The sequence below is a fragment of the Leopardus geoffroyi genome, chromosome A1 (genome assembly GCF_018350155.1).
Source record: "Leopardus geoffroyi isolate Oge1 chromosome A1, O.geoffroyi_Oge1_pat1.0, whole genome shotgun sequence".
NCBI classification, from domain to species: domain Eukaryota; kingdom Metazoa; phylum Chordata; class Mammalia; order Carnivora; family Felidae; genus Leopardus; species Leopardus geoffroyi.
This window is the reverse complement of record NC_059326.1, coordinates 528,997-543,571: the sequence shown is the minus strand read 5'-3', so window position 1 is coordinate 543,571 and position 14,575 is coordinate 528,997. Positions and strand designations below refer to the sequence as shown.

The following is a 14,575-nucleotide window of genomic DNA, read 5'->3' as shown; positions in this document are numbered from 1 at the left end:
CAGAGCCTGACGCAGGGCTTGAACTCACAAGCTGTGAGATCATTACCTGAGCTGAAGTTGGCACTTAACCAACTGAGGCACCCAGGCGCCCCTGTCAAGGATCTTTCTTAAAGTGCTTATTTGATGAAGTATTTTCAAAATATATTTTATTCTTAGTTATTTATTTTTTAATGAAATTTTTAATGCATTTTTGAGAGACAGACTGTGAGTGGGGGAGGGAAGAGAGAGATACAGAATCCAAAGCAGGCTCCAGGCTCTGAGCTGTCAACATAGAACCCAACGCAGGGCTCAAACTCACGAACCATGGGATCCTGACCAGAGCTGAGGTTGGATGCTCAATGACTGAGCCACCCAGGCGCTCCTCAAAGTATATTTTAAAGTTATATAATCTATAGGCAAAAAATGAACTTCAGAAGGGTTTTGTTTTTGTTTTTTTTTCCAATCATGTGTAGAGTGTTGTATTTTTCTGTATTTTGGGAGATGGGGTAGGATTATAGCTTTCTTTGGATTCTCATACGGGGTCTGTGACTTTGAAAACGGTTAGTTCTCAGTGTAATCAGAGGTATCTCTGTCAGGCACACTGAGGCAGATATTCACCACATCTTGACTTGCATGCTAAATAACTTTATTTTTATGATTAGGCCTATTAAAGTTGCTATCAGAGAGAGGAAACAGACATTTGAAGACTACTTAGAAGAACAAATTCGACTGGAAGAACAAGAACTGAAACGAAAACAACTAAGGGTAGGCATCGCCACTATCTTGATTAAGTTAGATGAAGCTTTAGAGATTTATTTATAATTTGCTTTAAAAAGAACATTGAGATAACTTGGATATACCAGAATTAATTCAAATATTCTTTATTTTAGGAAGCAGAAGGATCATTGCCAATCAAAGCAAAGCCAAAACAACCATTCTTGAAACGAGGAGAAGGTTTAGCTAGATTTACTAATGCTAAATCTAAGTCTCAGAAAGGGAGAGAAAGTAAACTAGTGCCTAATCAGAGCATTTCAGAGGACCAACCTGTGTTTAAAATGGATAGACAGCAATTCCAGCGGAAAACTGCTCTAATAAACAAAGAACTGTGTACAGAGAACCCTCCTGTTAAAAAGAACAATAAAGCTAGGGCCAGCAGTGGTTTTGTCACACTTAGTCAGAAGCCAAAAGTGCTTAAGGGTAACAACAGGAAAAGCCTTTCTCCCTCAGGAGTGAAAATACTGGCAGGGAAGAAATGTGATGGGCAATTTAGAGACCAGATCAAATTAGAAAAAAAAGTTGAATCTAATAGTAGAGAAGTGCCCGAGTGTGCAAAACCTTGTGATGTTGGTTGCAAAGTCTGGAATAAGACGCCAGGTAGAGACAGACTTCCTCTTTCAGCAGGGCTGGTCAGCTGCATGGCTTCTAAGAGCCCAATAAATGAGACCTTGAAAAAGTCAGAATCTTCTCTTGACATTTCTCTTCAGAAAAAGTTAGAAAAGTGGGAACGAGAAAAGGAAAAGGAAAATTTGGAGTTAGATGAATTTTTGTTTTTGGAGCAAGCTGCTGATGAAATATCATTTTCCAGTAATTCTTCATTTGTACTGAAAATCTTAGAGAGGGACCAGCAGATCTGCAAAGGGCACCGGCTGTCTTCCACCCCTGTCACAGCCATACAGCAGGAGAAGATGGTGACACTGGATCCCATTCTTCAGTGTCACCACAATGAGGCTCCAGACTGTACTGAACCTGATGATGTGTGTGAGTGTGAGGTCGCACCCAAACAGACTGATTCAGTGTCCTCACCTGAAGCACATAGGGAACAGTCTTGTAAAGTCAGTAGGAGAGCATTCCAAGCTAGCACTTCTGGAAATCAGACTCGGTGGAATGGAGGTGATGACGAAGGTGCCATGGACAGTGACAGTAGCACCGACTCTGAGGAACAACTTGATGTTACATTAAAACCATCAACTGACGATAAAGAGAGGGGTTTCAGCAGCAGAGAAGACAGTCCACAGCTCTGTGATGGTAAGGGGCCTTTTAGGGACACTGGGATGCAAGAAGATCAAAGGAGAGATGTTGATTTAGATTTGTCTGACAAAGATTACAGTAGTGATGAGTCTATCATAATAGAAAGCTTGAAAAACAAAGTTTCTGAGTCCTCAAGAAGACCCTCCTCTGTAAGTATGAGTAAAATTGACTTTGACGATGAAAGAACTTGGACTGACCTTGAAGAGAATTCATTTAAACATGATGCTGTTCTTGGGACAGAGGTCACTGATGGGACTCCTCAGACAGCCTACCCTAATAAGGGTGAAAGATGTGTACCAGACAAAGCAATAAAAAGGAAAGTCGCACCAGTCAAGAAGGGGGAAGACTTGAGGAAATCCAGCAGGAGCACAAGCCCTCCTCCTACGTCAGATCTCATGCTGAAATTCTTTCCTGCTTTGGAACCGAAACCCAAATCAGATTCACACTTGGGAAGTGAACCCAAGTTAAACCCAAGTCAAGACCAACCACCTGGTAAGTCAGCATTGTAAAATAGGCATCAGAATGTTATAAATTTAACATTTATCTTATCAGAACACTTAAAATCCTAATCGTTCTAGTTGCTCAGTAGAAGTCTAAGTAGGTGATTGTTAAAATTTGATTTGTTTTGTGGGTCTAAATAATGTAATGGCCGCTAGTACAAAAGATATGGATGCATTCTGATTTCAGATTTTCTAATTTAAGCCTATGTCTTATTCTCAAGGCTGTAACATTAATTGCTTCATTATGAATTGAGGTAACATAAGTTTCTTTTGTAACTAGAGTATCCAATTTGTGGTTTGTGTCACTATGAGGTGAACCTTTGTGTGTGCACTTTTTAAAATGACTACGTATTTACTTATTTTTTTATTTTTATTTTTTTTTACTACTCATGCGCTAACTTGCTAGATAGGACCAAGAAGAAATACAGTAAAATTGAAGTTTCCTTTCTTCCCTATATTTGGGTTCCTATTCCTTTTCCTAGAGGAACTTCTATTCCCATTTCATTTGTATATTCTAAAAAGATTCTGTGCATATGAAAGCATATGTGGAGTGGTTATGTAATCTTCTTTCTACACAAATGAAAACACTTAAAAAAATTTTTTTAATATTTATTCAGTTTTTGAGAGAGAGAGAGGGTGTGAGCAGAGGAGGGACAGAGAGACTGGAGACAGAATCCAAAGCAGGCTCCAGGCTTTGAGCTGTCAGCACAGAGCCTGATGTGGGGCTGGAACCCTGGAGCTGTGACATCATGACATGAGCCAAAGTTGGACACTTAACTGACTGAGCAATCCACGCACTTTGAAAACACGTTTTTTATAGGCCATTCTTCACCTTATAATAAATTTTGGAGATTGTTTTTTCCCGCTTACACATCTGCCACGTTCCATTTAATGGTTGTATAGTTGATGCGATGGACTTCTAAAACTTATATGGAAAACTCCTTTCCATCATATCCTGTAGTAAACTGTGAATGCCTACCAAAGCACAGGTGCTTTAAATGGTAGGGGTGCCTGAGTGGCTCAGTCGGTTGAGTATCCGACTTTGGCTCAGAGCATGATCTCACCGTCTGTGAGTTCAAGCCCCGCATTGCCTCTGTGCTGACAGCTGGGAGCCTGGAGCCTGCTTCACATTCTGTGTCTCCCTCTCTCTCTGCACCTCTCCTTCTTGCACTCCATCTTTCTATTTCTCAAAAATAAGTAAACATTGAAAAAAATGTAAATTATAACTTAAGCTATGTAAGTAGGCTTCTTGCCCAGTGTGAAGCCCGACAGAGGGCTTGAACCCATGACCGTGAGATCAAGACCCGAGCCAAGATCAAGAGTTGGACGTTTGGGGCACCCAGGTGGCTCAGTTGATTTAAGTGTTGGACTCTTGATCTCCGCTCAGGTCATGCTCTCATGGTTTGTGGAATTGAGCGCCACATTGGGCTCTGGCCTAACAGGGCAGAGCTTGCTTGGGATTCTCTGTCTCACCTTCTCTTTGCCCTTCCCCTGCCCACACATGTGCTCTTTTTTTTCTCTCTCTCAAAATTAACAAACCTGAAAAAAAAAGAGAAAGAGTTGGACACTTAACTGACTGAGCCACCCAGATGCCCCTAACTTAAACTATTTAAAAAAATACTTTGATTTTAAAAGTAGTACTTTTTGCAGAAAGTTTGGAAGCTTAAGTATAGAATGAAAAATGTTTATAACTGAACTATCCAAAGGTAGCTGTGATACCATTTTGGAATTTTTCCTTCCAGTCATTTTTCCTATGTATTTTTAATATGGTACAGACATTTGTTAAAACTTATGTTGGGGTGCCTGGGTGGCTCAGTCGGTTAAGTGTTGGACTCTTCGTTTTGGCTCAGGTCGTGATCTCGCGGTTTTGTGAGTTTGAACCTCGTGTTGGGCCCTGTGCAGGCAGCATGGAGCCTGCTTGGGATTCTCACTCTGCCTCTCATTCTGCTCCTCCCCACTCGTGCTGTCTTTGTCTCTCAAATAAATAGACTTAAAAAAATGATAAAAAAATAAACTGACTTTATCTTTTTTGGGGCACCTGGGTAGCTCAGTCAGTTAAGCATCTGACTCTTGGTTTCAGCTCAGGTCTTTTCTCAGGATTTGTGGGATTCTCTCCCTCTCTCTCTTTCTGCCCCCGCTGCCCTGCTCTTTCTCTCAAATAAACTTAAAAAAAAAAGTAAAAAAACTTAGCTTTTCTTTCTTGGGGTGCTTGGGTGGCACAGTCAGTTAAGCGTCTGACTCTTGGTTCTGGTTCAGGTCATATCTCACAGTTTGTGAGTTTGAGCCCCACGTTGCGCTTTGTGCTGACAGTGTGGAGCCTGCTTGGGATTCTCTCTCTCTCTCTTTCTCTGCCCCCGTGCTCCAGTCTCTTTCTCTCAAAATAAATAAACAAAAACAAAACCAAAAAACAAATTACCTTATCTTCTTTGACCAGGTGTATAATATGCACTGGCCATTTCTTTAAAACACTTTTGTGTATTTTAAAAATGGTTGCAGAACATAGGGTGCCTGGGTGGCTCAGTTGGTTAAGCATCTGACTTCAGCTCAGGTCATGATCTCATGGTTTGTGGGTTCAAGCCCTGAGTCGACTCTGTGCTTACAGCTCAAAGCCTGGAGCCTGCTTCACATTCTGTGTCTCCCTCTCTCTCTGCCCCTGCTTGTGCTGTCTCTCTCTCTCAAAAATGAATAAACGGGGCGCCTGGGTGGCGCAGTCGGTTAAGCGTCCGACTTCAGCCAGGTCACGATCTCGCGGTCCGGGAGTTCGAGCCCTGCGGCAGGCTCTGGGCTGATGGCTCAGAGCCTGGAGCCTGTTTCCGGTTCTGTGTCTCCCTCTCTCTCTGCCCCTCCCCCGTTCATGCTCTGTCTCTCTCTGTCCCAAAAATAAAATAAACGTTGAAAAAAAAAAAATTAAAAAAAAAAAAATGAATAAACATTAAAACATTGTTTAAAATGGTTGCAGAACACTATGTGAATACAGCATCATTTTATTCAGTAATTTCCTTAATGTTGGATACTTAAATTATTTTTCACTATTAGAAATAATGTTGCAATGCATATTTTTGTGCGGAAATCAATTTTTCAAAAGGGTAGTGGAAGAACAGAAGTGTTGGCTTTTTTACTCTTTGAAATAGCAAATTGGTATGTGAAAAACATCTTAATTTGTATTTTCGTGATTAGTGGGAGTAAACTTTGATTTTGATGTTAATTATTTGCTTTAGATGTCTTGTAAATTACTTACTCATGTTCATATATACATATTTAAATTGAAGTACAATTGATGTACAACATCAGTATTAGTTTCAGGTATACATCATAGTGATTCAGTATTTTTATACATTATGAAATGATCCCATGATATGTCTAGTTTCTATCTGTCACCATACAGTTATTACACTATTGGCTGTTATCAAAAAGACAAAAAACATATGTATTAGCTTTTTAAAAATTATTTGAATGATTTCTTTTTATATGTAATGTTAATTCATTGGTAGATTGTTACTCTTCAGTTGAATAATGTCTTTTTTAAATATAGATTGGTTTTATCTGGAAAGTCAGGTTCATATAGTTTTTTTTTTTTTTCAGAGGCGTTGTTTTTTGTGCATTTTAATAGTACAGATGTTTACCATATATTTGGCTCTTAGTATTAATAGCTAGCTGGTTTCTGCTGCTGAAGACCTTTTGTGAAGTTCAATATATATGGCCTATTTTATAGGTGACAGTGCTCGATCTCAAGTTTTGAGAGAGAAAGTAATTGAATTGGAAACAGAAATAGAAAAATTTAAAGCTGAGAACACATCTTTAGCTAAACTTCGCATTGAACGGGAAAGTGCCTTGGAAAAACTTAGGTAAGTTTGCATATAAGTTGGGAAAAGATACAATGATTCACTTTTATCTTTAAGATTTTATCTAGAATATTTGAAACAGGTTTTGTCGATCCAGCAATAAAAAGGAAAAGGAAGTGAAACCTTTACCACATAAGAATTAAAAAAAAAAAGATTTTTTTTTTTTTTTTTAACGTTTATTTATTTTGGAAAGGCAAAGAGAGACAGAGCACAAGTGGGTCAGGGGCAGAGAGAGAGGGAGACACAGAATCCAAAGCAGGCTCCAAGCTCTGAGCTGTCAGCACAGAGCCCAGTGTGGGGCTGGAACCCAAGAACTATGAGATCATGACCTGAGCTGAAATTGGACACTTAACCGTCTGAGCCACCCAAGGCGCCCCACCACATAAGAATTTTTTTTTTTTTTTTAATTTTTTTTTTTCAATGTTTATTTATTTTTGGGACAGAGAGAGAGACAGAGCATGAACGGGGGAGGGGCAGAGAGAGAGGGAGACACAGAATCGGAAACAGGCTCCAGGCTCTGAGCCATCAGCCCAGAGCCTGACGCGGGGCTCGATCTCACGAACCGCGAGATCGTGACCTGGCTGAAGTCGGACGCTTAACCGACTGCGCCACCCAGGCGCCCCAAGAATTTTTTAATTAAAATGACCCACTGTCATCAGAAATGTGTTAAAAGGGGAATTCTCTTAGTGATGAGTTCATAAATTGAAATTTGACAAGCATTTTGGAGCTGTGATTTCAGGTGCTACCTTGGCCAATGCATTAATTTTCTAGGGCTAATGTAAAAAAGTACAGTTCATCCTTGAACAATGCAGGAGTTAGAGGCTCCAAACCCCTGCATAGTCGAAAATCCACATAAAACTTTCGACTCCCTAAAAACTTAACTACGAATATTCTACTGATGATTGATTGGAAGCCTTAACCAATAACAGTTGATTAACACATAGTTTGTTATATGTGTTATATACATATTCTCATGATTAAAGTAAGGTACAGAAAAAAAAAATGTTAAGAAAGTCATAAGGAAGAGAAAATACATTTATAGTACTGTACTATAAAAATTGTTTATGAGTGGATCTATGCAGTTCAAACCATGTTGTTTAAGGATCAACTATACACACAAATGAGGTGGCTTAAAACAACGGGAATTTATTTTTTCATGGTTCTGGAGGCCAGAAGTCTGAAGTCAAGGCATCCAGTGGAACTATGCTTTCTTTTCTTTTCTTTTCTTTTTTTAAATTTATTTAATATAATTTATTGTCACATTGGCTTACATACAACACCCAGTGCTCATCCCAAGTGCCCTCCTCAATGCCCATCACCCACTTTCCCCTCTCCCCCACCCCCCATCCACCCTCAGTTTGTTCTCTGTATTTAGGAGTCTCTTATGGTTTGCCTGCTTCCCTCTCTGTAACTATTTTTTCCCCTTCCCTTCCCCTAGGGTCTTCTGTTAAATTTCTCAAGTTCTACATGAGTGAAAACATACGGTATCTGTCTTTCTCTGACTGATGTATTTCACTTAGCATAATACCTTCCAGTTCCATCCACGTTGCTGCAAATGGCCAGAGTTCATTCTTTCTCATTGCCAAGTAGTATTTCATTGTATATGTAAACCACATCTTCTTTATCCATTCGTCAGTTGATGGACATTTAGGGTCTTTTCATAATTTTGCTATTGTTGAAAGCGTTTCTATAAACATTGGGGTGCGTGTGCCACTATGCATCAGCACTCCTGTATCCATTGGGTAGATTCCTAGCAGTGCTATTGCTGGGTCGTAGGGTAGTTCTATTTAAAAAAAAATTTTTTTTTTCAACGTTTATTTATTTTTGGGACAGAGAGAGACAGAGCATGAACGGGGGAGGGGCAGAGAGAGAGGGAGACACAGAATCGGAAACAGGCTCCAGGCTCTGAGCCATCAGCCCAGAGCCCGACGCGGGGCTCGAACTCACGAACCGCGAGATCGTGACCTGGCTGAAGTCGGACGCTTAACCGACTGCGCCACCCAGGCGCCCCGGGTAGTTCTATTTTTAATATTTGGAGGAACTTCCACGTTGTTTTCCAGAGTGGCTGCACCAGTTTGCATTCCCACCAACAGTGCAAGAGGGTTCCTGTTTTTCCACATGCTTGCCAGGATCTATAGTCTCCTGATCTGTTCATTTTAGCCACTCTGATGGTGTGAGGTGGTATCTCAGTGTGGCTCTGATTTGTATTTCCCTGGTGATGAGTGACCTTGAGCATCTTTTAATGTGTCTGTTGACCATCTGGATGTCTTTGGAAAAGTATCTATTCATGTCTTCTGCCCATTTCTTCACTGGATTATTGTTTTTCGTGTGTGGAGTTTGGTGAGTTCTTTATAGATTTTGGATTCTAGCCCTTTGTCCGATATGTCATTTGCAAATATCTTTTCCCATTCCTTTGGTTGCCTTTTAGTTTTGTTGATTGTTTCCTTTGCAGTGCAAAAGCTCTTTATCTTGATGAGGTCCCAATAGTTCATTTTTGCTTTTAATTCCCTTGCCTTTGGAGATGTGTTGAGTAAGAAATTGCTGCGGCTGAGGTCAGACAGGTTTTTTCCTGCTTTCTCCTCTAGGGTTTTGATGGTTTCCTGTCTCATATTCAGGTCTTTCATCCATTCTGAGTTTATTTTTGTGTATGGTATAAGAAAGTGGTCTAGTTTCATTCTTCTGCATGTTGCTATCTGGTTCTCCCAGCACCATTTGCTAAAGAGATTTTCTTTTTTCCATTGGATGCTCTTTCCTGCTTTGTCAAAGATTAGTTGGCCATACATTTGTGGGTCCAATTCTGAGTTCTCTATTCTATTCCATTGTCTATGTGTCTGTTGTGTCTTGATGATTACAGCTTTGTAGAGGCAAGTCTGGGATTGTGATGTCTCCCACTTTGGTTTTCTTTTTCAATATTACTTTGGCTATTTGAGGTCTTTTGTGGTTCCATACAAATTTTAGGATTGCTTATTCTAGCTTTGAGAAGAATGCCAATGCAATTTTGATTGGGATTGCATTGAATGTGTAGATTGCTTTGGGTAGTATTGACATTTTAACAATATTCTGAGCATGGAATGTTTTTCCATTTTTGTGTCTTCTTCAACTTCCTTCATAAAGTTTCTATAGTTTTTAGTATACAGATATTTTACATCTTTGGTTAGGTTTATTGCTAGGTATTTTATGGTTCTTGGTGTAGTTGTAAATGGGACCAGTTTCTTTATTTGTCTTTCTGTTGCTTCATTATTGGTGTATAAAAATGCAACCAATTTCTGTACATTGATTTTGTACCCTGTGACTTTGTTGAATTCATGTATCAGTTCTAGCAGACTTTTGGTGCAGTCTGTTGGGTTTTCCATGTAGAGTATCATGTTGTCTGTGAAAAGTGAAAGTTTGACTTCTTTGCCAATTTGGATGCCTTTTATTTCATTTTGTTGTCTGATTGCTGATGCTAGTACTTCTAACACTATGTTAAACAACAGTGGTGAGAGTGGACATCCCTGTCGTGTTCCTGATCTCAGGGGGAAATCTCTCAGTTTTTCCCCATTGAGGATGATATTAGCTGTGGGCTTTTCATAAATGGCTTTTATGATGCTGAGGTGTGTTCCTTCTATTCCGACTTTTGAGGGTTTTTATTAAGAAAGGATGCTGTATTTTGTCTAATGCATTTTCTGTATCTATTGACAGGATCATATGGTTGTTATCTTTTCTTTTATTACTGTGATGTATCACATTGATTGATTTGTGAATATTGAACCAGCCTTGCAGCCCAGGAATGAGTCCCACTTGATCATGGTGAATAATTCTTTTTATATGCTGTTGAATTCGATTTGCTAGTATCTTGTTGAGAATTTTTGCATCCATGTTCATCAGGGATATTCGGCTGTAGTTCTCCTATTTTGTTGGGTCTCTGTGTGGTTTGGGAATCAAAGTAATGCTGGCTTCGTAGCATGAGTCCGGAAGTTTTCCTTCCATTTCTGTTTTTTGGAACAGCTTGAGAAGGATAGGTATTAACTCTGCTTTAAATGTCTAGTGGAATTTTGCAGGGAAGCCATCTGGTCCAGGACTCTTATTTATTGGGAGATTTTTTGATAACTGATTTAATCCTTCACTAGTAATGGGTCTGTTCAAGTTTTCTATTTCTTCCCATTTGAGTTTTGGTAGTGTGTGGGTGTTTAGGAATTTGTCCATTTCTTCCAGGTTGTCCAGTTTGTTGGCATATGATTTTTCATAATATTTCATGGTAATTACTTGTATTTCTGAGGGATTGGTTGTCATAAATCCATTTTCATTCATGATTTTATCTATTTGGGTCCTCTCTCTTTTCTTTTTGAGAAGCCTGGCTAGAGGTTTATCAGTTTTGTTTATTTTTTCAATAAACCAATTCTTGGTTTCATTGATCTGTTCTACTGGTTTCTTAGAGTCTATATTGTTTATTTCTACTCTGATCTTTATTATTTCTCTTCTTCTGCTGGCTTTGGAGTTTCTTTGCTGCTCTGCTTCTAGTTCCTTTAGGTGTGCTATTAGATTTTGTATTTGGGATTTTTTTTTTTTCTTGAGATAGGCCTGGATTGCAATGTATCTTCCTCTTAGGAGTTCCTTTGCTGCATCCCAAAGCGTTTGGATTGTTGTATTTTCATTTTCATTTATTTCCATATATTTTTTAATTTCTTCTTTAATTGCTTATTTGACCCATTTGTTCTTTAGTAGGATGTTCTTTAACCTCCATGCATTTGGAGGTTTTCCAAACTTTTTCCTGTAGTTGATTTCAAGTTTCATAACATTGTGGTCTGAAAGTGTGCATGGTATGATCTCAATTCTTTTATATTTATTGAGGGTTGTTTTGTGACCCAGTATGTGATCTATGTTGGAGAATGTTCCATGTGCACTCGCGAAGAAAGTATATTCTGCTGCTGCAGGATGAAAAGTTCTAAATGTATCTGTCAAGTCCATCCGGTCCAGTGTATCATTCAGGGCCCTTGTTTCTTTACTGATTCTCTGTCTAGATGATCTATCCATTTCTGTAAGTGGAGTATTAAAGTCCCCTGCTATTACCGCATTCCTACCAATAAGATTGCTTATGTTTGTGATTAGTTCTTTTATATATTTGGGTGCCTGTGAATTCGGTGCATAGACATTTATAATTGTTAGCTCTTGATGGATCGAACCTGTAATTACTATATAATGCCTTCTTCATCTCTTGTTAACTGCCTTTAATTTAACGTCTAGTTTGTCTGATATAAGTATGGCTACTCCAGCTTTCTTTTACTTCCAATAGCATGACAGATAGTTTTCCATCCCTTCATTTTCTAAATTTTTTCTTTAACGTTTATTTATTTTTGAGACAGAGAGAAACAGAGCATGAATGGGGGAGGAGCAGAGAGAGAGGGAGACACAGAATCGGAAACAGGCTCCAGGCTCTGAGCCATCAGCCCAGAGCCCGACGCGGGGCTCGAACTCACGGACTGTGAGATCGTGACCTGAGCTGAAGTCGGACACTCAACCGACTGAGCCACCCAGGTGCCCCCATCCCTTCATTTTCAACCTGAAGGTGTTCTCATGTCTAAAATGAGTCTTTTGTAGACAGCAAATAGATGGGTCTTGTTTTTTTTATCCATTCTGATATCCTGTGTCTTTTGATTGGATCATTTAGTCCATTTACATTCAGTGTTATTATTGAAAGATACGGTTTTAGACTCATTGTGTTAACCGTAGGTTTTATGCTTGTAGTGATGTCTCTGGTACTTTGTGGTCCTTGCAACGTTTACAACGTTTACAAGCATCATAACTTAAATGGGTGCTAAGACTCAAATGAGAAAAAATAAAGAAAAAAAAAAAAAAAAACAAAAGAAAGGAAAACCTCTAGGAATAACCAAGGCCTTTAAAGAAACTGTAAGAATGCCCACAATATTGAAACCCTTTTTTTTTAAAGGGGGATTTTTTTTTTGGCTTAAAATATTTCACTTGAAATGAATTTATGTCAGCTGTTAATGAAAGAATGTCACTAATACACTGTGGACACCTTTGGTTTGCAATGCAAATCCGTGCCCTTTTTTTTTTTACATGGTGAACTTCAACCTAGCAATTATTACAACAAATGTTATAGTCTAAAGCTCAAACACATTTTAGCAATTTTGAAATTGAATTGTGTACAGACCAAATAAAATGTACATCGTAACACACATTCCCACCTAAGACTGTGGGGACCCTTGAGCCTTCCACATCGACCTCAGTGCCTTTTCACTCAAGTGCTTTTGTCAGTCATCGAGATCGTCTTCAGGCTTGCTTTTGGTCTCCTTAGGCTCAGGCTCTGCCTCTGGTTCCGGCTGTGCTGATGTGGTTGTGGGAGCAGCAATGGCTGCAGGGGTACAGCAGCCACAGCAGGTGCATCCACAGCCTTTTCCTTCTTGTGTTTTTTGTGCTTCTTGTGCTTCTTATCCTCCTTGTGTTTCTTGCCCTTCTTTTTCTTTTTCTTCCCACCTCTTTCTGGGTCTGAGTTCCTCGCCAGAGATGGGCTTGGTGTTGGGCTTTTAGCCTTTTTGACTGGTACCACTGGTGACCAGTTGGTAAAGGGTGACTGAGACTGGACAGGAGACTGAGTTGGTGGGGGCTTTTTAATTGTTGGCTCAGGAGATCCTGAGACAGATTGGGAGGATGAAACCCTCCTTACAGACTGAGGGCTTGGTGAGGCAGCCTGTTTTGTGTTTTTGGGTTTCAGAGTCCTGGAGTCTCTCCTGATGGGCCTAGTACTTGGACATCGGGACTGCCTACTTTGGGGTGGTTGATGATGCTCCTCTTCGAACAGGTGGAGGACTTGAGGTCTGAAGACCTCGAGGCCATTGTGAGGGTGAATGCTGTTTGGTTGTGGTAACTGGGGCTCCTGGGTAGATCGGCTTGGGGAAGACCCTTTCCTATGCTTTGATATTAATGAATGTGAATGTCTCTTGGTGACTGGGGAGGTTCTTGTTTGGTAAGTGGAGAATGGGAGAACCCACACTTTGGTGGTGGAGATGGCAATGCCCTTTGTTTAGGAGGGGGAGGGGGAGAAGCCGTTCTTCTTTTTGGAGTTGGAGGAGAGTATCTCCTTTGTATTGGAGGAGAGTATCTTCTTGGGGAAGGTGAGGGCCGACAGGGAGGGGTGGGGTAGGAGAAGTGTGTTGCTGGCAATCCTTGGCATTTCTTGGCTCACAGCTAAACATTTGGGTTGTTTCTACCTTTTGATTATTGTGAATAATGCTACTAACATTGGTGTACAAATATCTGTTCAGGTCTCTGTTTTTAGTTCTTTGGGGTATATACCCAGGGTTGGAATTGCTAGATCATATGGTAATTCTATACTTAATTTTTTGAAGAACTTCCAAACTTTTATACAGTGGCTGCACCAGTTTGCATCACATTAATTGATTTGATATGTTGAGCCAGCCTTATGTTCCAGGGATGAATCCCACTAGGTCATGGTGTAAATCCTTTTAATGTGCTGTTGGATTTGGTTTGCTAGTGTTTATTGAGGATTTTTACATCTTATATTCATCAGGGATATTGGCCTGTAGTTTTCTTGTGGTGTCACTGTCTGACTTTGGCGTCCAAGTGATACTACCCTCATAATAAAATGAGTTTGGAAGTGTTTCTTCTCTTTTTTTTGGAAGAAGTTCAGGAAGGATTGGTATTAATTATTTTTTGAATGTGCTGGAATTTACCTGGGAAGCCATCTGGTCCTGAACTTTTCTTTCTTGGGAGGTTTTTGATTTCTGATTCAATTTCCTTATTATGGGTCTCTTCAGCCTTTCTGTTTCTTCTAGATTCAGTTTTGTAGGTTGCATGTTTCTAGGAATTTGTCTGTTTCTTCTAGATTATCCAGATTTGGGGATATAATTGTTCATAATATGATCCTTTTTATTTCTGGGGCATCTACTGCAACATGTCCTCTTTCATTTATGATTTTATTCGAGTCTTCTGTCTTTCTTAGTCTTCTAAGGGGGTTGTTGATTTTGCTTGTTTTTTCTTTCTGAGACTTCCATAATGAGCATATTGGTTCTTTTGTAGTGCTCCATAGATCCCATGGGCTTTCTTCACTCTTTTTCATTATTTTTCTTTTTTCTCCTCTGACTGGCTAACCTCAAATTATCTGTTTTTGAGTTCACAGATTCTTTCTTCTGCTTAAGTCTGCTGTTGAAGTTCTCTATTGTATTTTACACTTTATTCATGTATTCTTTAGCTCCAGAATTTCTGTTT

The 14,575-nt window shown here is 39.6% G+C and overlaps 1 protein-coding gene across 9 annotated transcripts in view; it reads left to right on the top strand.

Annotated features, from left to right (window-relative positions):
• CENPJ (centromere protein J) overlaps nucleotides 1-14,575 on the top strand; it is a 56,765-nt gene that overhangs the window by 15,334 nt on the left and 26,856 nt on the right. For all 9 annotated transcript variants that reach the window (XM_045443774.1, XM_045443790.1, XM_045443795.1 and 6 more), the window contains 3 exons: nucleotides 642-744; nucleotides 870-2,499; nucleotides 6,220-6,352. In XM_045443774.1, coding sequence (XP_045299730.1) covers nucleotides 642-744; nucleotides 870-2,499; nucleotides 6,220-6,352 — 1,866 coding nt within the window. The remainder of the gene's footprint in view (nucleotides 1-641; nucleotides 745-869; nucleotides 2,500-6,219; nucleotides 6,353-14,575) is intronic.